General features: G+C 40.9%; 2 protein-coding genes across 3 annotated transcripts; one reads left to right on the forward strand and one right to left on the reverse strand.

Annotated features, from left to right (window-relative positions):
* Positions 1 to 342: 342 nt before the first annotated feature.
* On the forward strand, positions 343 to 4549 carry LOC118364884 (protein tyrosine phosphatase type IVA 1). 2 transcript variants are annotated; one of them, XM_035746675.2, is made up of 7 exons: positions 343 to 507; positions 1630 to 1839; positions 2089 to 2231; positions 2444 to 2536; positions 2663 to 2793; positions 3049 to 3123; positions 3421 to 4549. In XM_035746675.2, exons 3-7 carry the CDS (start codon positions 2127 to 2129, stop codon positions 3536 to 3538), a joined length of 522 nt encoding a protein of 173 aa, XP_035602568.1. In that variant the 5' UTR covers positions 343 to 507; positions 1630 to 1839; positions 2089 to 2126; the 3' UTR covers positions 3539 to 4549. The 2 variants fall into 2 exon arrangements, with proteins under 2 accessions (XP_035602568.1, XP_052346401.1); XM_052490441.1 differs by having other exon boundaries at positions 1630 to 2231.
* An 844-nt stretch (positions 4550 to 5393) lies between these two features.
* LOC118364883 (collagen alpha-1(IX) chain-like) lies at positions 5394 to 20294 on the reverse strand. The gene is made up of 32 exons (XM_035746674.2): positions 20023 to 20294; positions 19356 to 19430; positions 19133 to 19171; positions 18980 to 19042; positions 17470 to 17523; positions 17209 to 17244; positions 14833 to 14856; positions 14670 to 14723; positions 14458 to 14511; positions 14153 to 14185; positions 13954 to 14010; positions 13779 to 13832; positions 13630 to 13683; positions 13398 to 13451; positions 13111 to 13164; positions 12915 to 12968; positions 12648 to 12701; positions 12400 to 12453; positions 12243 to 12296; positions 12086 to 12130; positions 11930 to 11983; positions 11728 to 11781; positions 11283 to 11336; positions 9313 to 9384; positions 9190 to 9225; positions 8893 to 8937; positions 8780 to 8812; positions 8056 to 8202; positions 7330 to 7384; positions 7003 to 7191; positions 6704 to 6781; positions 5394 to 6519 (listed from the first exon to the last, which is right to left on the reverse strand). Exons 1-32 carry the CDS (start codon positions 20095 to 20097, stop codon positions 6314 to 6316), a joined length of 2064 nt encoding a protein of 687 aa, XP_035602567.1. The 5' UTR covers positions 20098 to 20294; the 3' UTR covers positions 5394 to 6313.
* Between the last annotated feature and the right edge of the window lie 622 nt (positions 20295 to 20916).

A 20916-nucleotide genomic window follows, 5' to 3' on the forward strand; every position in this document is an offset into this window, starting at 1 on the left:
ACTTTTCCTAGGCTGTCATTGAAAAATAAGAATTTGTACTTAACTGACTTTCCTAGTTAAATAAAGGTAAAATAAAAAATAAATCCCTTAAATCCTTAAATTAAGACCAAAAAGCAACAAACAAAATAGCTTATTTTGACTTTGTGGCTGTGAAAGCTATTGGAAACCCTAAATGATAAGCACTTTATAGTCAATAATCAGTAATCCTTATTAAGTATTCCAACAGAGGTGAATAAAACTGAATAGTTGTCTTCTTTTGCGCAGGACTACAACTTGATCCCAGAGAACATGCACAGTTTGTAGGCTTTCTAGGGTGGGGTTTCAAGAGAGCTAGAGCTCTGAATAGTGATTGTCCATTTTCCTTGCGTCGTACTAGTCGAGTAGACGCCGGCTCCGCACGGAGGAATTGCCTTGACTGTATGGTGCAAAACCATTTAATATATTTACTTATTTTTAGGGACCGGCTGTATGATTAAGCTACAATCTTCAATGAGTAAGCATATCCCAGTAAGTGGCAATTTTTATTTAGCAATATTTTGTTACATTTTAGCTACTCGTGTTGTAATTCTGTATTAACTGCTCTTCAATTTGTCAAATGTTAAATCTCGGGCCTCTTCGACACATGCTTTGTTGTCTTTGTGAAATTGATACATCTGAGTTTTTCCTATGATTAACGGTATGTCAAAGGTGTATACGAAATTAAATAGGCTTTGCCGTTAGATTGCCATTTTATTCGAGTAAAACGAGGTGGTGGGTTGTCTTTGAGATCCATTTTCGACGTAGCTATTACCGTCGTATAAAATTTACGCATTTTTCTTATGAACTTGTCAGCAATATCATTGACAGTTTCTATAATCATTCTTACCATAATTAACTCTAGTTTACTTAAACGAGGCGCTAAATACCTCCACTATTGAGGCGCAAAATACCTCACTATTCAACATTTCGTTTCTCTTATCTCAATGGACATTTACAAGCGCTCGGCTATGAGGCCTCTATACCGGTGATGGCGCCGTCTGCCCTCACAAAGGACAGTTTATCGAAATCCTCTTTCGTCATACTTATGTCAATTTCGGTTTGTTTGGGGTTTTGTCGTTGGACTGACGTCTAGGTTTGACGTCATTGTATTGTCTCTTAATTAAAGGTCCCATTTCGCTCTAATGTTCAGAACAAAACATTATTTTACAGCCGGAGAATATCGGATTAACTATCCATACTCCAAACTTCAGCACCAGCCAGAGAAAAACATATATGCAATGCTTAGGACTTGTGGCAATTTTTTTTAGCTTTGCTGAAATTCTAACAAATCTTTCCTTCTGTCAAGGAGGCATATAGTAGGCTTAATATGTAGATATATCTACTTTTTGTATGCAATTATAAAGATAAATAATATGTAGAGAGTTGAACTGTGACCTACGTAGGCTTTAGTAAGCTACATCCATCCTTCACACATTGGCAGTCATGTTAGACCCATAAATTTAGACCTATGGTTAGACCAGATCTGGGCTGAACAAGAGCAGCAATTATGTGTTTCCATAACCTTTGCTTTTTCAATTGTTTTAGCCATTTCCCCCTTGAGTTTAGAGGCCTTGTATCTTACTCCCTCCTCCTCCCCCTCATCTCTTGCAGCAGTTCTGTGGTGTTCTGGGTCACACATTTATGGAGTTTCTGAAGGGCAGTGGGGACTACTGCCAGGCACAGCACGCAGCTGCCTATGCAGACGAGTGAACAGCAGAACTCACCTCCTCTCCGAACACATTGGACCCACAGGAGGAGGATCTGAAACGTTGGCAGGATCAGGACACCTCCTAACCTACCAGCAGAACGAGCCTGGATGGGGTAACTCTACCTGCTGCACACTGCCCTCGTTGGCTTCTGCCTGGTCAGAATCAAGGGGGAACCTGTCTTGTTTTCCCAAAGGAGAAGGGTTTGATTTTGGTTGTCCACACCCTTTTTTCTGTCAAATCTGACCTCCTTTCGCCCCATATTCTTCTTCAGCCCCACTGGTCACGGTGTATTTTTATTGCGGGAATATAGTTTGACATTTTGTTGATATTACCTCTCCCTCTAAATAAGTGTTTTTGTTAGATTGTTTTGTGGAAGATCTCGTTTTTCCGTCTGTCACCATGGCGCGTATGAACCGACCTGCCCCTGTGGAGATCACCTACAAAAACATGAGGTTCCTCATTACCCACAATCCAACCAATGCCACTTTGAATAAATTCATTGAGGTGAGCCCTCACATCATTAACACAGTGACGATATCAGAAATGAATTTTGTTATAAAACGTAATGAATGTTCTGGATTCTCATAGTTAGTCCCTCTCTTCCATAGTATAAAGGGTCTGTTTAGAAAATATTAATGTTTTCCCTGTGTAGTGTGTCAAATGTACAATGGCATACGTTGCAGGTCATATGAATATAAACGTACGTTCTTCTACAGGAACTGAAGAAATATGGAGTGACCACCGTTGTGAGAGTATGTGAGGCCACCTATGATTCCACCTTAGTGGGGAAAGAGGGAATACAGGTTCTGGTAAGCTTCAACATCACTGTTTACATCTCCAATGCAGTACTCATTTACTACTATATTACTACCGTCTTTGTTTTGGTTTCTGAGAAAGAGGGCAGATGAACTGATTTCCCTCTCCTCCACCAATAGGATTGGGCATTTGATGATGGAGCTCCTCCCTCTAACCAGATTGTTGATGATTGGTTGAACCTCCTAAAGACGAAGTTTAGGGAGGAGCCGGGTTGCTGCATTGCTGTCCACTGTGTAGCTGGCCTTGGGAGGTAAACTAGTCTTTTTTTATTTCCCCTCTTAGTATAGAAACATATATAATCATGTAACAAGGATTTTAAAACGTGTAATAAGTATTTATTTTCAGAATTGTGTTAGATTGATCATGCTAGTTCTTTGGTAAGAATGCCAAAACAACGATTAGCCATAATACACCGTATTAAAAAGTCCCATAGTACCCTAACTGCCTTTGTCAACTTTTCTTCTGAGTATTTACCCATGTGTTTTGTGTGTGTTGTACTTACTAGAGCCCCTGTCATGGTTGCCCTGGCTTTGATTGAATGTGGGATGAAATATGAAGACGCTGTCCAGTTCATCCGGCAGTAAGTCTGACGCAAATACACTTTCATGTAGATCTCTATATACTGGTAGCTGCAGCATCTTAAAATGGAGGCTAAAACACATTGTTTTGAAATAATCGGACTAAGCTACAATTGAGAAGTTGACAGTTGAAATTGCGCTACATGTGCCTCAACCCTTTGTACAGTGTAAGTACATTGTAACAGTCATCTTTCATTCAAAAGGGGAGGCTAGTCTATAAAAGCCACTGTTTTGAATGAATATCACTGGCCTGTAAATGTAGATGACGTGAGACGGCGATGTATTTTCTCTCGTAACAGGAAGCGTCGCGGAGCGTTCAACAGCAAGCAGCTTTTCTACCTGGAGAAGTATCGTCCAAAGATGCGCCTGCGCTTCAAAGACTCCAACGGCCACCGCAACAACTGCTGCATCCAGTAGTAAAGCCAACTAACTCATAGTCCATGCCAACAATGCCCCTATAAAAATACATTCATTTCTTTATCTTAGCTACCTGGCAGGCTTGTTTTTTTTTGTTTGTAAATCCATTGTGTTAAAGTATTTCCACCGGAAATTCATTCGTAAATAATTCAAGTTTTCCCTTCGAAATTAAAAAAATGTCAAGTGTCAAAAAAAAAGAAGAAGAGGTTAGTTAGTGAACAAGTGACAGTGAGTGAGTGTTCTCTATGTGTGCCCTTGGAATTGGAAAGGAGCACAGCCAGTGAAGTAATTTTGTGAACATCCAGATGTTGATTTATACATGTTGAACACAACCCAAGGTTTTAATTGGCAAGGGTGCTTATTACTTAAAAAAATAACATTAAAAAAAAAAGTACTGTAACAATGATTTAACATGAGTAGTTAGGTATCCCTTTAAATTTTATGATTCAGTTCGATACTGAAAAGAAAGATGTATGCCTTCCTCCACATGGTTAAAACTTGAAATGCCTTACAATTAAAATGGAACAAAAAAGGCAATCGAGTGGGTTTGTCATCCACTACATTAGAAAAGGTGTTTCTTTTTTTACTTGGAACAAAAGAATGTTGCCTTTGTCTTGTGCAGGACGTCTACACACTTAAGTCCTTTCAGTAACTATTTTTAATATGAAATGCTTAATTGTTGCAATATTTGTTTATTGAAAGTCTGGGACCTTTTATTTTTTTATTTTCTCTTATCAAATCTCGTTGATTAATTACTGCCATGTCCAAAATGTGATTTGTGTTTTTTCGCTTTGAAACTGGACTTCAACGTCTGCGATATTTTGTATGCCTTTTTATTTTGATGTGCATAACTTAATACTTGGATACTTGATGATTTATGTATTTGAAAACGTGTATTATTAGGTTGGCTATTTATACTATCAATGGATGTGTGTTTTAGTACTGTGAGCAACAAATTGTAACTGTTCACCAACTTGTAAGAGTACATTAAAATGATACACTGAAAACAAAGTTTTGAATGGCATTTAATGCACTTTAATATAAAATTGTACTCCCATTAGTGAAGGCCTTTAATGCCTTACTTGTTTTACATTGGCCTTGTTTGGTTTAATGGATTGTCTCCCAGTGGGCTTGTTCTGCCTGTAGTACCAGCATTGGCACTAACACAGATTTAGATCTGTCTATGGGACTGCTGACTGGAACTGTGGCAGAGAAGGAAGCAGATTACATACTGTTTCATAGAAGATCATGAGAAACCAATTCAGCTAATGAAAGAATTATACTAGAATATTTCCAAAAAACATGACTTAACTGTACAAAAATAAGCTGTGAGCAGTCACAGTAGAGGTTTTCCCATGGTAAACGGCTTTAAACTGATAATGTACATTTAATTCATTTAGTGACACATAACTTGCCATAATTAAGGTATACTTAAGTGCTTTTGGTTTTAATGAGAAGCGTGGGCTCAATTACAGGAGAGTCATTTATTGATTCAACCCTCCCCTACCTCGTTACATGTCCCTCAAGGCATACTTAATAACAATCATCTTCTTCTGCATAGGAAAACTACAGTCTAATGCACAAAGACACACGGCATTTTCAGCAAATGAATCAAATACTTTTATGGAGATATTTCTTAAATGGCTGTTGGTAACACCCTAGATATGGGGACAGTCAAGCTTTCTAGTGTCCCCTTGTGGCTATCTTTGTACCACAGGCCATCCAATGATTTGAGTCTGTAGAACTCTGCATGCCTCAGAAAATGTCTCAATAAGGCCCACTGGAGATGTGTGAAATTAGCTGAAAAACATGTTGCGGGATTTTCGTTGGAGTCTTTCATACAAAACATGCAGGACTTTATCAAAATGTTTTTATTTTCTCATTTGTACAACCTTTGATGTCACCTCCTCTGACTTTTATAATAAATAAGAATGGCATATACAATTTCTACATATGTCTTCGAACAACACTGCCCTCCTAGTTCTCCCATCACAAAAACAGTCATCATGACAAAGCAAATCCTACATCAGGAAGACGATAAAGCATAGGGGTTGGTGAGTGTATATGCAACAAAGATACTCGCAAACAAATACCAAACAGTATACCGGTAATTTGTATGAAAGCTCGGTGTTGACACTAATACATAAACATACAGAATTCAGTGAATTAAAAATGTTTGGCACATTGTCGCTTAAAGCACAGTTAGTCTGGTCTGTTGGGTTTTTAACTTGGTTCATATTTAACAAAAAAACAAAGCCTACAGTCCCCAATAATATCACAATTAGTTTGCCCCAAAGAAATGCCATGCTCTTTTTATGTTACAGTACAAAGATAGCAAAAGCTAGATCTGAGGTAAAAGGAAAAAAACTTGCTAAACTTTGTCAGAGGGATAGGGGTGTTCCAACAGCTAAAGAATATTGAAATGCATTTTAGAGGGGTGTAACAAAACAATAAAACAATACACAAACAAACAGTCAAAACACATCAAACAAAGTAATGTTTTTTCCACAGGGTTGGGGGTACATTTTCATCTCATTTCAATTTGAATTAATTCAAATCAGGAAGTTAACTGAAATTCCAATTCTATTCCATTTCCTGCTTTTCAATGAGAAACATTTGAATTTCATTTTACTTCCTGAATTGACTGAATTTAAATGGAATTGACCCCAACCCTGATCTTCCGTGGCACATTAGTTAGTTCCTCCATTAGTCTCTTAATAGTTTGGCTCCTGTGGCACCTCAGTTCAGGGACCCGTTGGGTCTCCAACTCACATCTTATTCCTCATTTGGCCCTTTCATGCTGGAATCTTTCGCAGATATCGGTGATGCCACCATAGGAAGGATGCACTGTGACGACTCGCAGTAGCCGTTGAGGCCAGGACGACCAGGAGACCCTGGAACGCCGGGAATACCGGGAACGCCGTGTGGCCCTCTCTCGCCGTCGCGGCCGTCTGTGCCATAGGCGGCTCTACCGTGATCACCTGTAGATAGAGTGGTCGGTTGAGACTTGTAAATTAATGTGGAACTTCGAAAAAGCTAGCGAGACATGTCTGTATGCTGAGCATATAGAGAGACTTGGCGCATATTGAGTTAGCACAGTAGTTATGGCTATAGCCTTCATTATTATGGTGTGGGTGTGAAGCCTCTTGTGACTGGTATCTTTACCTGGTAGACCGGGTGCTCCAGGTGCTCCTTTCACCCCTCTCGCTGTGGGTCCTCTGTCTCCTCTGTCGCCCGTGTCACCTACGCAGAACGTATACATGATCATCAATTCAAGTGACGTTTAGGGATGAAGGATGGCTGTAGTGAACTTCACTTGTGATGGCACAAACAATCCTAATTATTCAAATGGAGATCATGACACTACTGCTACCAGCCTGCTTCAGCCAACTTGTCATTGTCTTAACAAACTAGGCCATAATATTACATTTCGGATATATTTCCACCCTCTTTTAGAGACCAACCTTTGGGTCCTTTGCGACCTAGTAGTCCTGGAGGTCCTTTGAGACCTGGTAGTCCTCTGGCCCCGTCCAGTCCTGGGTAGCCGTTCTCTCCGGAGGGGCCTGTAGGACCAGGGGGGCCAGGGGGACCTGGCAGTCCAGAGATGCCTGTCTCAGGCCTCCTCAGGCTGGCTGCTAGCTGGGCTAGCTGCTCTATGGCACAGGAAGGGAAAAGGATGGGGGGGGGTCAGTTCAATGAAACATATGGACCCGCCTTATCAGATGTGATGGGTTCAGTAATGGCCAATATCAAATGGATAAGAGTTTGATATGAAAATGATCTTGACTTACCTTGCATTACCCTCATGCAAACTTGTGTGATGTGTGTATCGCTTGGTTTTTTCCCCTGGGAAAACAGGTGGTTGTTGAGAGAATTGTGGTGTTAACCGGTAACTAACGCTATTCATAGCTAGCCACACAGGCTTTTTTCGTGAAATGTCTTAGCCCAGGGACATACTTAAAGAGATTCTCTGGTACTTTTGCAAACTCTTTAGCCAGTAGTTCTGAATGTAGCGCTCATGAGCCAAAAGTGGTCCACGAAAATTGCCTACTATGTCACGTGTGCAGATAGGTGCAACACGTCATTGATCTCTCTCGCTCTGCTTTGTGTGCCTCTTGCTAGCTGTCACTCAAATGGCGAGGGGCTGAAGCTCATTGGCTAGAACTCAAATTGCTAGCCGTCCCACATGGGGGAATGTGTAGGGAAAATGGAGCAGCACAGCTTCCAGAAAAACAGTCGCTTTCAAAACGAGGTAAGATTGAGGTAAGACAGTCATTTTCATAGATTATGCATGTATGAACTACACATTGACACATACAGCCCAAAACGGGAGGTTCAAAAAAGACTTAGTAGACGCCAAAGTTCGGGAGCATGTCTTTAACACAGGGCAAAGTCATCATGTGAATTCTGCTGTCTCCTCCAGTCTAGTCCATATGAGTGCAGTACTAAGAAACAGCTCTCTTTGACTCCTGCTCTGTTTCAGGCCCCCAGATCTGGTTAATTGTTAAAGGGCCTACCGCTGGCCCCTGTGTCCCTGGCAGTCCTGGCACCCCTCTGTCTCCCTGCATGCCACGTGGTCCAGGTTGGCCCGGCTTGCCCTCTGCGCCTGGTATGCCCCGGCCGCCCTCCGGCCCTTTGTTTCCAGTCTCTCCTGGTCTGCCCGTCTGAAAACAGCGACAGAGCGCGACACAATGGCATTCAGCATTCATTCAAAACAAAAGGTACAATTGGATTACACAGACTGGACCATTGGGAGGATAGACAATGCTGTCTGTCTAGGTCTAGGATCATGTGTTTCAGGCATGTAATCCTACAGTGTGCAAGGCTTTCTTTTGGCATGGCGCAAACACTGTGCAGTGATTCAGTAATGAGAAATGATAATTTTTTTTATTTTTAAATTTTACCTTTATTTAACCAGGCAAGTCAGTTAAGAACATATTCTTATTTTCAATGACGGCCTGGGAACAGTGGGTTAACTGCCTGTTCAGCTCGGGGGTTTGAACTCGCAACCTTCCGGTTACTAGTCCAACGCTCTAACCACTAGGCTACGCTGCCGCATGATGCTCACGTATACGTGACTTCTAGCATTAGACAGCTCTATGAAGCTGTGGCATCTAATCATGATGGGTCCCCTATGATTTTGGGACAAACAGGTATCACATTATGTGTACTGGACATAATTGGCCGAGTCCATGCCAACAGAGAGCTGTAGCAGTAAGCGATGCTATAAACTGGACTCACCGATCCTTTCTCTCCTGGCTCCCCTTCGTCACCCTATAGTGAAACAGAATCAGTACTCTTTCACTTTCAAACAAATGTTGGGCACAGCAACGTTTTTTTCTTTATTTACTCACAAAGTCCCCTCTGTCTCCCGCGGTGCCCTCTGAACCTGCGTCTCCCTAAATCAATGAGTAGAAATGTCTTTGTTTGAGAAAACACATGTCTTACAGGATCATTAACATGTATCCATCCCAAGTAGGCCTTGGTGGGGCCTTCTGTACTCTTCTGGTAGCTCCTAGTGCTTGATGTTACTCATCTGAATTCACTCCATTCATCGTCTTCCATCATTTGATGGCTACATAGAATATGGTCACCTCCCTTATGTAGGAATGCACTATTCGGTTGGTTGAGATGGTATTGATAGAACTTACTTGTTCTCCTTGAGCACCGGTCAAACCGACTGCACCCTGGAGAGATAGGAATAGGACAATTATATTTTGCTTTTACACATGAACTTCTGCTTCTGCTTTTGTGGCACCTTTTCTATTCCTTACCCTGTCTCCATTCTGTCCAACCAGGCCGGCAGGGCCAGGCAAACCAAGAAGCCCGAGATCCCCTTTACCTCCCTGTAAAAAATAAATAAATATATATACACACACACTTCAAAAACTCTTAACACAGTGGATTGCCTGTGCAACACTCCAACCCCCTCAACTTCAGCTGACTACATTTGCACCAAAACATTTTTTTGTTGTTGCTGGAAATAAACATGTCTAAACGGGTCAGCTGGAAAGGGTATTGGGGGCACACTCCATGAGATGTTTTTGGAAGTGTGGGTACTGATTGTGGCATACTCTCGGCCGACTGGTTTAAGGAATGCCTGGGAAACAGAGGGTTCTTTCAGGCTTTTTCAGCCTATTTTCCTGGCCTGAATCCTCCTCTCTGGAGAAATACCCATGGGCCCATTGACCAGTGTAACAAGACTCCATTCATGCCCCCTCATCGGCGGATTACAGTATTACTGCAGTCTGGAGGCTTATAAAGGGCTGCCACTTTCAATATGAGAGAGCATACGGCTCCACTTCCTTGGAGTGGGTTTGCTCTTAGGCACTGGCAGTCAGCTTGGTTGATCTGAATGGTTACTATGGTAACTATGCCCATGTTAAATGGTATATGTAGATGGAATGATAGCAGATAATAGCGACACACATTGAGTGTACAAAACATTAAGAACATTCCTAATATTGAATTGCACCCCCTGTTTTGCCTTCAGAACAGCCTCAATTAATCTAGGGCATGGACTCTACAAGGTGTCGAAAGCATTCCACAGGGATGCTGGCCCATGTTGACTCCAATGCTTCCCACAGTTGTGTCAAGTTCGCTGGATGTCCTTTGGATGGTGAACCATTCTTGATACACACAGGAAACTGTTGAGCGTAAAAACTCACACCGGTGCGCCTGGCACCTACTACCATACCCTGTTCAGAGGCACTCAAATCTTGTCTTGCCCATTCACCCTCTGAACGGCACACATACACAGTCCATGTCTCGAGTGTCTCAAGGCTTAAAAATCCTTCTTTAGTCTGTCACCTCCCCTTCATCTACACTGATTGAAGTGGATTTAACAAGTGACATCAATAAGGGATCGTAGCTTTCACCTGGATTCCCCTGGTCAGTCTAAGTCACGTGAAGAGCAGGTGATTCTAATGTTTTTGTACACTCAGTGCATTGTTTACACTGATGGCATGTCATATATAAATAGCAAAAGATTGTTGGTGTGGATAGGTGCGGCTTGTGTTATTTGCACTCTGCGGTGTCCTAGTTCCAAGAAAGGCCGGCAGGAAAGGCAGTGTAATGAAAATAACATGTGAGGAAAGTAAGCATGAATAATTACATATCCAATTATATCAACACCATTTTAATGTTGAGAGACCAACATCGACTTTGTTCCCGCCACACAGCGCACAATCCAAAAAAAGGTACTCTTTGTTTTCTTCCTCCGCTTTCACACCATCTTCATCCTGTTCTTGTCTTCCTCTTCTTTCCCCACCACAGTATCATCATAATCCATCACATTGCAAACCACAAAATCCTGTTCTGTATTCTGAATTGAACTGGCTTCACTCCGATATTTCCTTGTCTGCATCTTACCTTACCAATCCTTGCATTTTCTCACAACAAAGTCTGATGACTGGAGCACCACAGGGTTCTGTGCTTGGCCACTTGGTCATTACTTCCCATGGCTTTTCCCATCATTCTTGTGCAGAAGATGCTCAACTCCTTCTATTCTTCCACCTGTTTACTACCCAAGTTACAGATTTCACCAGCATCTTAGCCTAGTTCATTTGTATGCTTCAAGTTCATTGGTCAGTTTGATAATCATGGTTCATACTGTGGTAATTGTATGGATGTTTGCGACAAATTGTCAAATGCTTTATTCATTGTGGTTCATGATACATATAATGGGCTTGTTTTGGGGCTATGAGTATGTCAGTTATATGGGACTGTTGGGCTGTTGACTTACCCTGGGTCCAGGTGCCCCTGCAGGTCCGTCTGGGCCACGCACTCCTCTTTCACCCTACAGCGAAATAAGAGAAGAATAGTAGGGAGTTATAGAGCAGAAATTGGGCTGCAATCACAGATTTATTATAGTCTAGTGGTCCAAGACCTTCCCAAATGAATCACATGAAGTCCTGAGCTTGTTGAACAATGTTTATAGTACTATAGAGCAAAGGTTGAGCGTGGCAAGAGTTCAAATGCTTTGTGCTGATCTTGTTCATTCTATTGTTCAGTTATTTAGCTTACACCTTGATCCCTAATTCCCTAACCCTAAAAGGGTTGCTAAATCACACAGCTCCAAATTATTTATTCAAACGGCTGAAGTTCATACGAGGCCTTGAAAAGAGCAATCCAACTTGATAGTGTTTTATGGCTTTTTCTGAATCACATAAACTATAGAACATACTCACTGGTCCACCTCTTGCTCCGACAGGTCCCACCTCTCCCTGCTCGCCACGTTCCCCCTGTAAACAAAGCAAGTCACCATGAGATCTCTCATGCTACTGGTGCAAGTATGAGAGGGACTTATGTAATACTGTGTCAGAGTATTTGGTTTCATCACTGTCAATCCATGTGATTTAATATTCATCATTAGACTTTCTCTTGACTTACGGATTTCCCAGGAGACCCCATTAGTCCTACAGAACCGGGGTCGCCAGAGTTACCCTAGTAACAAAGAGAGGAAAACATAAGATTCTCCACAATAGAGATTCATATACTGTATGGTCAATAACTGGTTTTATTCATACATTTATAATGTTCCCCTACCATCTCGCCACTTTTTCCTTTAGGACCATAAGCGCCTGGCAAACCCTATGGCGAGAATCACATCAAAACAAATGAACAGCCAAACAAACCCGAACAAATACAAATGTAGAATGGATATGATGAATCAGAGATGCAAGGGGTCAGAGGTCACACTTACAGGGAGTCCTTGGAGCCCAGCATCACCTGGACTGCCAACTTTCCCAGTAATACCCTTAAAATTATAGAAAGAAAAACAACAGCATGTCAATCTTACTTATTTCCTGTATGTACATCCTCATTTAGCCTATGTCTTTGAACAGCAGTTTGAGCTGTACCTTAGATGCTGGCAATCCGGGGATTCCTTCACGTCCATCGGGCCCAGCAAGACCCTGTCCATGGGAGAAAGAACAGGGGAGTTGAGCGTTAAAAAAGAAGATTAGCTTCATGGCATGTGTATTGAGTCAGCTGTATGGAGTCCCATGAACATAAGCTCGTGCTGTGTGTAACGTCATAGATGTCACGGATGAGATGTTAGTCGATAATAAATCCGATTTGGTAAGGCTGTGGTGTGTACAATACTTACAGGCTCCCCTTTGCCCCCTGGAAGGCCCCTTATTCCTTGTGGCCCTCGGGCCCCCTGCAAAACAACACACAGTGAGTAAAAGTCTTTATGCTGTACATTATTTGATAGATAGAGTGCACCTGTATGAATCGGCGGCAGGTTTTTGCTTTTGAAAGTGAATGACCATGTGCTCTGTTGTTCTGCAGTGATTATATAACAGTAATAATAATAATGATGATATAACAGTGATAATATATTTGTATGACGGTGTGATGTTTTAGTACTTACTTGACCCCCGTTTGGTCCATTCTCTCCCACTAATCCTCTTTGGCCCACGTCACCCTAAAAAAAAAGAAAAAACACATTTCTTAAACCAAAATAGTAGAAAATAAGTCGAGATGTTACTGTAATGTGAGTGGTGGCAAAGAGGTCATGGTGAAAAAGAGGTGAACGTCACGGTGTTAAAAACAAGACAGGCACTTACTGAGCCACCCTGAATTCCCTGGGGACCGAGGTCTCCAAACGTTCCACGTGGTCCCTGTTATCAAACACATTTCAGATGTCAAATATACATTTTTTTAATGCATTTACTAGCGTGCTCAAACATAAGTTGTGGGATGTTGAAGTTTGGCAGTGCTGAAACAGGCCAAGCTGAAGTCATTTTTTACAGCAATTTTGCACCCGCTGAGGATGGCAGTAATATACAGTACATAGCATATCTTGGGCATTAATCCGATGATGTCAATCAATGTGTGACCTCATGACCCTTACCCTGTCACCTTTGAGGCCCATCATGCCTGTTATTCCCCTGGGTCCCCCTTGGCCCTAAAATCACTCAGCAGAGAGATAATAGTGTGAGAGAGAGAGATAGAGAGAGAGAGAAAAAGAGAGAGAGGAAGAAGCCATTTTCATTTTTTTTTTAAATACATGTCTCATAGCCACATTGTGAATGGCACATTCATATTGATACGAATTTGTGAAAGAATATATTCAAATATTTTACTGGTAGTCCTTGAGCTCCCATCTCGCCCTCTCCTGCCTGGTCTCCTTCTTCTCCCTGTAGAGAACATCAAACAAATATCACAATCATTATTATTGACCTTTAGTGTATTTGTTGATATTCTATTGGGATGAAAAAGGGAGAGAGGTTACCTTGTGTCCTTGCTTTCCAGGCTCACCAGACTCTCCTTTTACCCCTTTGTGGCCCTAAAGAGAAACCATACAATGTTACAGCTATATGCAAGCTAGTTTCACTGACAAGATACAGCATCAACATCTATAGTATATTAGTATCAACGACCAACCGTAGTATTTGTTATATAGTCACCTTCATGCCTGGGAGGCCAGAATATCCGTTAAGACCAGAAGGACAGGCATTGGGACACTGAAAAACACAAGTAAAGCCTATTTGAGGTCATCTAAGAGCGCTGCCACAGGGGGGCTCCGCTGAAAAGTTCCCCATCATCAGCATCAGGGTACACACGCATAACTGTGGTGCCCTTAAAGGAAACTTGTGAACGCCTTACCAGGTCTTCCCCCTTATACACTCCAGGAAGACCCTGGGGAGAAAAAGAGAAAAACACCATTTGAATGACATTTCTGTCTTTGAAGTTGTTGTCGGCGAAACTGGGGCTGGTTGTCATACAGGTTGGTTGCTGCAGCGCTCTTAAAAATGTACAGGATGCTGTAAATTGGCTCCCCTTTAATGCATGTCATGGCACACAGAACTATGCAGCTATTACATCACATGGGACTCACGTGGGTTTTCAACTGTACTAAGGATGACAACACTAATATGGAAATAAATGATCATGAAAATAAATATATTTACCCTGGGCCCTGCAGGTCCAGGAAGCCCCACTGGCCCCCTCCTTCCCAGTGATCCCTATAAATAATAATAACACATTTTACAAGTAAATTAATGCAATAATTTAACAAGTTAGAAGTATTGACTGCAATATAATAAGATATTGAAAAAGTTGGAAGCCCTGTGTATCTAGCCATCGTTTTTCTAAATGATAAAAAAAAGCAGACAGTACTCACTGGGGTTCCGACTTTGCCAAGCTCGCCCACCAACCCTTGTGCACCAGCTGCTCCCTGTCAGCAAAACAAAATGGACATGACACAGTACTAATGTACTGTATTCTCTTGTATTTAAATACATTCTTCCTCATTCAGGTGTGGGACCAATAGTAAAAGCACTCACATTAGGCCCATCAGGTCCCTCGCCCTGTGGGAGACAAGATTGAATTCATGGAGAGGCTTGAAGGTGTAAAACTGAGGTAAAGTTTAATTTGTCTGTATCAACAAGTTCATCAATGCAGTAACAAGGGTACAGTAATAAAAGGCACCATTTTAAACAATTCCATTTCAGTAAATCCATCCTTATAATATGTCATGCCGTTATAATTGTCATATCCTAGGTGGGCGTATTCATTTCATATATGATTTCAGATCAACTAATGGGTGTGTGTGTACAATTCTTAGACAATGCTGAGTTCAGAACATCTCAGAATTTTGCAAATACCAGCATACAACTGTGGAAAATCCACTGGTAATTACTAATGGGAAACTCATCTATCATCCCCGTGCTCCGAGGTTTTCACTTGCACCTCTCTGGTGTCATTTGTCAACAAACAAGACAGCAAGCATTGCGGCATCTTCAGCAATTGTTGTTTATGGTAAGAAAAAAAAATACACATTGTTGATAGAAAATGTATTCTATTTACCTTCCTTTTGATTTAGAAAGTGAAAGCAGCTCAATATATATTTTTTTATGGGCAGAAATTTGCTAAACAATCACAAGCCTTCTATTGATCTCCATGTTTGATAATATTTCCCAAAACATGAATGCACCCAACTCGTATTTATAAATCCACAACTGGTAATTACCACCTTCCCACTTGGTTATGAACGCAGCATTAGATCATTTTATGGGTGTGTCCTATCTTTATATGGTCCTTGAGAGGGAGTAGCCTATTCCAGATGTCCAGTCATTTCAGTTGATGGGTAATACAAGTCCTTGGAGGGGATGGTCCCATCCTTATGGTAGTATAACAATCCACGGAAACAAGTGAGGTCGATCCCTTTCCAGATTATGTTTGGTCATTTCTGCATGATTACCGTAGAGGCTACAGTTGAAGTCGAAAGTTTACATACACTTAGGTTGAAGTCATTAAAACTCGTTTTTCAACCACTCCACAAATTTCTTGTTAACAAACTATAGTTTTGGCAAGTCAGTTAGGACATCTACTATGTGCATGACATAAGTAATTTTTCCAACTGTTGTTTACAGACTGATTATTTCACTTAATAATTCACTGTATCACAATTCCAGTGAGTCAGAAGTTTACATACACTAAGTTGACTGTACCTTTAAACAGCTTGGAAAATTCCAGAAGATGATGCCATGGCTTTCGAAGCTTCTGATAGGCTAATTGACATAATTTGAGTCAATTGGAGGTGTACCTGTGGATGTATTTCAAGGCCTACCTTCAAACTCAGTTCCTCTTTGCTTGACATTGAGGGAAAATCAAAAGAAATCAGCCAAGAACTCCGAAAAAAATTGTAGACCTATAACAAGTCCTATATCGACATAACCTGAAAGGCCGCTCAGCAAGGAAAAAGCCACTGCTCCAAAACCGCCATAAAAAAGCCAGACTACGGTTTGCAACTGCACATGGGGACAAAGATCGTACTTTTTGGAGAAATGTCCTCTGGTCTGATGAAACAAAAATAGAACTGTTTGGCCATAATGACCATCGTTATGTTTGGAGGAAAAGGGGGGAGTCTTGCAAGCCGAAGAACATCATCCCAACTGTGAAGCACGGGGGTGGCAGCATCATGTTGTGGGGGTGCTTTACTGCAGGGGGGACTGGTGCACTTCACAAAATAGATGGCTTCATGATGAAGAAAAATTATGTGGATATATTGAATAACATCTCAAGATATCAGTCAGGAAGTTCAGGTCTTCCAAATGGACAATGACCCCAAGCATACTTCCAAAGTTGTGGCAAAATGGCTTAAGGACAACAAAGTCAAGGTATTGGAGTGGCCATCACAAAGCCCTGACCTCAATACCATAGCAAATTTGTGGGGAGAACTGAAAAATCGTTTGCGAGCAAGGAGGCCTACAAACCTGACTCAGTTACACCAGCTCTGTCAAGAGGAATGGGCAAAAATTCACCCAACCTATTGTGGGAAGCTTGTGGAAGGCTACCTGAGACGTTTGACCCAAGTTAAACAATTTAAAGGCACTGCTACCAAATACTAATTGAGTGTATGTAAACTTATGATCCACTGGGAATGTGATGAAAGAAATAAAAGTTGAAATAAATAATTATCTCTACTAATATTCTGACATTTCACATTCTTAAAATAAAGTGGTGATCCTAACTGACCTAAGACAGGGAATTTTTACTAGGATTAAATGTCAGGAATTGTGAAAATCTGAGTATATATATTTGGCTAAGGTGTATGTAAACTTCCGACTTCAACTGTATCTCATAATGGACAATATCCCTACTACATCCCTATTATACATTCATTCTGTTAACACATTTAGTTAACCACGCTTACTTACAATCTCCCCGACTTCCCCAGCCTCTCCGGGTTCACCCTGATAGAGAAGCAGACACGATGATTGGTGATGACAATAACATGGCAGCGAAATAATCTCAACCTTTCATTGCTTTGAAGCATACAGATTGTCTCATTCATACTCTTCTGACCAGCCTCCACACACCGAGTACTGAGAGTGTACATGCATTATATTTCGGCAATATAGATATTAGACAGATAGGGAGGTTATGGATACATTTGATTTCAAATAAAGAAAACGTACTTTTGGTCCAGGAGGCCCATCTGAGCCGAGACCCCCAACAGGTCCAGTGGCACCCTATAGAGGAAACAAAGTTTATATCAACCACACAGAAATATGAATGTCCATGAGTAAACTATATAAAAACGTCAATACGTGTCTTATACCCTCCAGGGAAAGAAGTCATTTCATGCTTGTCCCCATTAGTGGGATATTTTATATTTTGTTCTTTACCAGTATTCAATGGGACTCCTGGGAAATTATAGAAGGACATGATTGTGAAAGTATTCATTAGAAACAATCCATCCATTCCTCAATTCCTGAAATAAATTGATTTCAAATAGAACTGTTCCAACACTGAGTTGCTGACACAGTACTCTCTGAGATCGCCATCATTAACAGGGTTGCCTTACTTCAAGGCAATATTACTGTAAATCTGATTTCCATAATAACATTTGCATTTGATAAACACAAAGGAAGGTTTGTAAATCAAATTATGGAAGGCATCTCAATTGAGACTACTCTTATATTCTGTGTTTGTATCTGGAAGATAATATATGACACAGTATGTGATCAATGCACTAACTAAAAAATGGACTAACTAAACCATTGCATATTTAGTCTACATAAAAGTACATTTCATCATTGACATTTCATGGATGACCTTGTTTCCTGTACAGTAATTTAGCAATTATAAGACTAAAAATGGGTGTGTCTTCTCTCACACTGTTTAGCCCCTCCTCTTCCACCAGCTACATAAACCATAGGAGGTCACTTAACCAGGCTAACTAGTCCTCCACCAAGCTTGAATCAATGGATTGAAAAGAGAAGATGCTCTGAACTATCCTCTCAAGATCAAGGAACTACTCCCACTCTCTAACTAGTCAATAGCTTTGGCAGGCAACAAAAGAACAGAAATCAGGAATCATTCAAATCAGGAACAGAAAATATTTATTATAGTTCACTACTTGAAGTCAGTGTTATCAAGGTATTTGCTATTCCTAAAAATATGATCACTATTCACTAAACAAAAGAGAATAGAGAGCTACCCAGCCAAAACTAGTGCATACCTCAACACACCTGGACACCCCCTACTCTGCCAGACACCGTATTCAGCATTATGGCCCAAACGGACAGCACACACATTGTGGCCCTTCTGTTCCACCTTTCCCAGCATACAGTTCTTTCCTGTCAGCCATCACTGGGCGGCCGAATCCCCTGCACCCCCCGACTCACACAAAAGGACCTCTGTTTCCCTGTTTCAGTCAGGAAGCTATTTGAAGCATTCCCCTTTTCTCTTCTCTAAATACCCAGGTTGATGTATCCCACTGACAACCCCCCCCCAAAAAAACTTTTGCTCAGGAGCCAATATAAATGACTGACACAGCAGTAGACCCACAGCCCCTTGAGCTTCAGAAGTTACAGATGTTCAATAGACTCAATGAAGTCTGTTATCTGATTTGCACTAAGCTTTCCTGCTTTGGGAGTATGAATAACAAACTGGTGGTAAATGTGTGTATTCTGTGTAACTTACGTCTGCCCCTGGTAGGCCGGGTGTTCCGGGAGTTCCTGGTTTTCCGTCTTCCCCATCAGGGCCCTCGGAACAGAGTGCCCATTTCAATACCATGCTAAAATGTATCAACCATTTATTGGTAGGTTATGACAAAGGAAATGATAGTCTACTCACAGGGTCGCCTTCTGTGAAGTTATCGTCCCCTCTGTCTCCCTGAAATGAAATAGAAAAAGGAATATTTATTTAATAACCATGTAAAAATCCACATTAGGTTTAAAATGATAGAATAACACAATTAATTCTGGTCTATACCAGGTGACGTGCTGTACAAAAGATGAGTCTAAAGCCTGAAATGACACAAATAAAGAATAAAATATGGAATCAAAAGATATCTCACATCAATGCCGTCAACTCCAGGCACTCCTGCTATTCCAGGGGGTCCTGCGGGGCCTCTGGGACCGACCAGGCCCCTCTGTGGATAAATATACAATACATAAATACACTAAATGAAATGTAGCTCCAAATCATAGCTGTTGGCGGTCCGTTGGTCAACTCACACAAAAAGATCCATTGTGTGAAATCAGTCATTTTGTGGGAAGTAAGGTCATGAAAAGAAAACCACAAGCCTTTATCCACTATACAAGGGACCACTCTTTAAGTAATTGCATATGTTGAGAATATTTTTGTTGAGATTCCCAACCTATTGGTTCCATATGTCGGCACAGATAGTTATTTGTCCTACACACGTCTAAATCATGCAGCTATTTACAAAATAAAGAAATAGTCCACTAATCAATAGGCATATTATAGTAGGTCTAATGTATATGTAAACTATACGATTCAACGAATCTGTAAATGCATAGAAAGTGTTTCAAATCATTTGGGAGTCTGAGCATCCCAGGCTATCCCATCCATGGGAAATTCCATCCCAATAACACAGGACAATATAATATGAAGAAAAGCAGTCATACATGCCTGTCATTACAAACCAGTCATACATTGTGGCTGGCAAACAAATCTATGTGAACCACTTGAGAAGAAAATAGCCGTACTTTGTGACTTACCTGAGCGGAGCAAATAAGGATGATTTGCAATAAAATCACCAGTAATGACCCCCGATATATCCTGGCGCGAGTCATGGTCGTCCCAAAGACAAGGAAGTCGCAAAAAGTCCCTTTTCCCGGATTAGTTGGAATTTACGGACCACCTGTCAATATTCCCCAACTGAACCCCACAGTAGACTGAAAGGTACCATGTACTATTAAAATTAATGTTTATTCATGATGGACTGGAGAGCTGGAAAGTGGTTGGAGGAGGGATGGAAGGTGCGCACAAGGCGAGGGTTTCTCTGTGAGACAAGGGTGGGATTTATAATGTTCTCTCAAGATGTATAAATACCTGCAACTTTCGCTTACTTGTAGTTTGTCAACTAAACGCTTGTTTATTACATATTGTAAAAATTTAAAATAAATAACAAATAAATAAATAACAAATCCAACCTAGCTTACTTCTGCACATGTATAACATACAACATCAATGATGTTGCTGTTGCTGTTGCATTCATCGATTCAATATTTCTTCAACATAGAGTTTGTAAATGAGCAAAATGAATTTAAATCTTTTAGCCTGATTTGATTTTAGACATTGTTGGCGGCCTACAATAAATGAACGTGAGTGAGATCTATTATTCAACAAACACATATCCCCACTGATTACATTGTCAATTTTGATTGACTTCCTTTAATACTTATTTTTTATATAGCCATCTCATAGAGAGAAATACAGTAGTAATGTCGTCTTTTTTTGTAGGCGCTAACTCCGCCATGGTTCATTGGACAAAGCCTTTGAGGAAAATGAATGGCGTTTTTGGATAAACGCCTAAAATATGATCTGTGGTAAACAGGCTTAAGAAAGTGTATGCGTTTTGTTCTATGAGATAATCATCATAAACTAACATC

This window comes from Oncorhynchus keta, chromosome 32, assembly GCF_023373465.1.
Source record: "Oncorhynchus keta strain PuntledgeMale-10-30-2019 chromosome 32, Oket_V2, whole genome shotgun sequence".
Classification (NCBI taxonomy): domain Eukaryota; kingdom Metazoa; phylum Chordata; class Actinopteri; order Salmoniformes; family Salmonidae; genus Oncorhynchus; species Oncorhynchus keta.

Bases quoted from the DNA above. Each gene is read 5' to 3' on its own strand.
- LOC118364883 (XM_035746674.2), bottom strand. From the start codon at position 20,097: ATGACTCGCGCCAGGATATATCGGGGGTCATTACTGGTGATTTTATTG. The intron at 14,857-17,208 runs GTAAGTAAGCGT...TGTCTCCCACAG, and splicing joins CTGGGGAAGTCGGGGAGATT to GGCGAGGGACCTGATGGGCC. The intron at 12,297-12,399 runs GTACAGCTCAAA...TATAATTTTAAG, and splicing joins CCGGATTGCCAGCATCTAAG to GGTATTACTGGGAAAGTTGG.
- LOC118364884 (XM_052490441.1), top strand. From the start codon at position 2,127: ATGGCGCGTATGAACCGACCTGCCCCTGTGGAGATCACCTACAAAAAC. The intron at 2,232-2,443 runs GTGAGCCCTCAC...GTTCTTCTACAG, and splicing joins CTTTGAATAAATTCATTGAG to GAACTGAAGAAATATGGAGT. The intron at 2,794-3,048 runs GTAAACTAGTCT...TGTACTTACTAG, and splicing joins TGTGTAGCTGGCCTTGGGAG to AGCCCCTGTCATGGTTGCCC.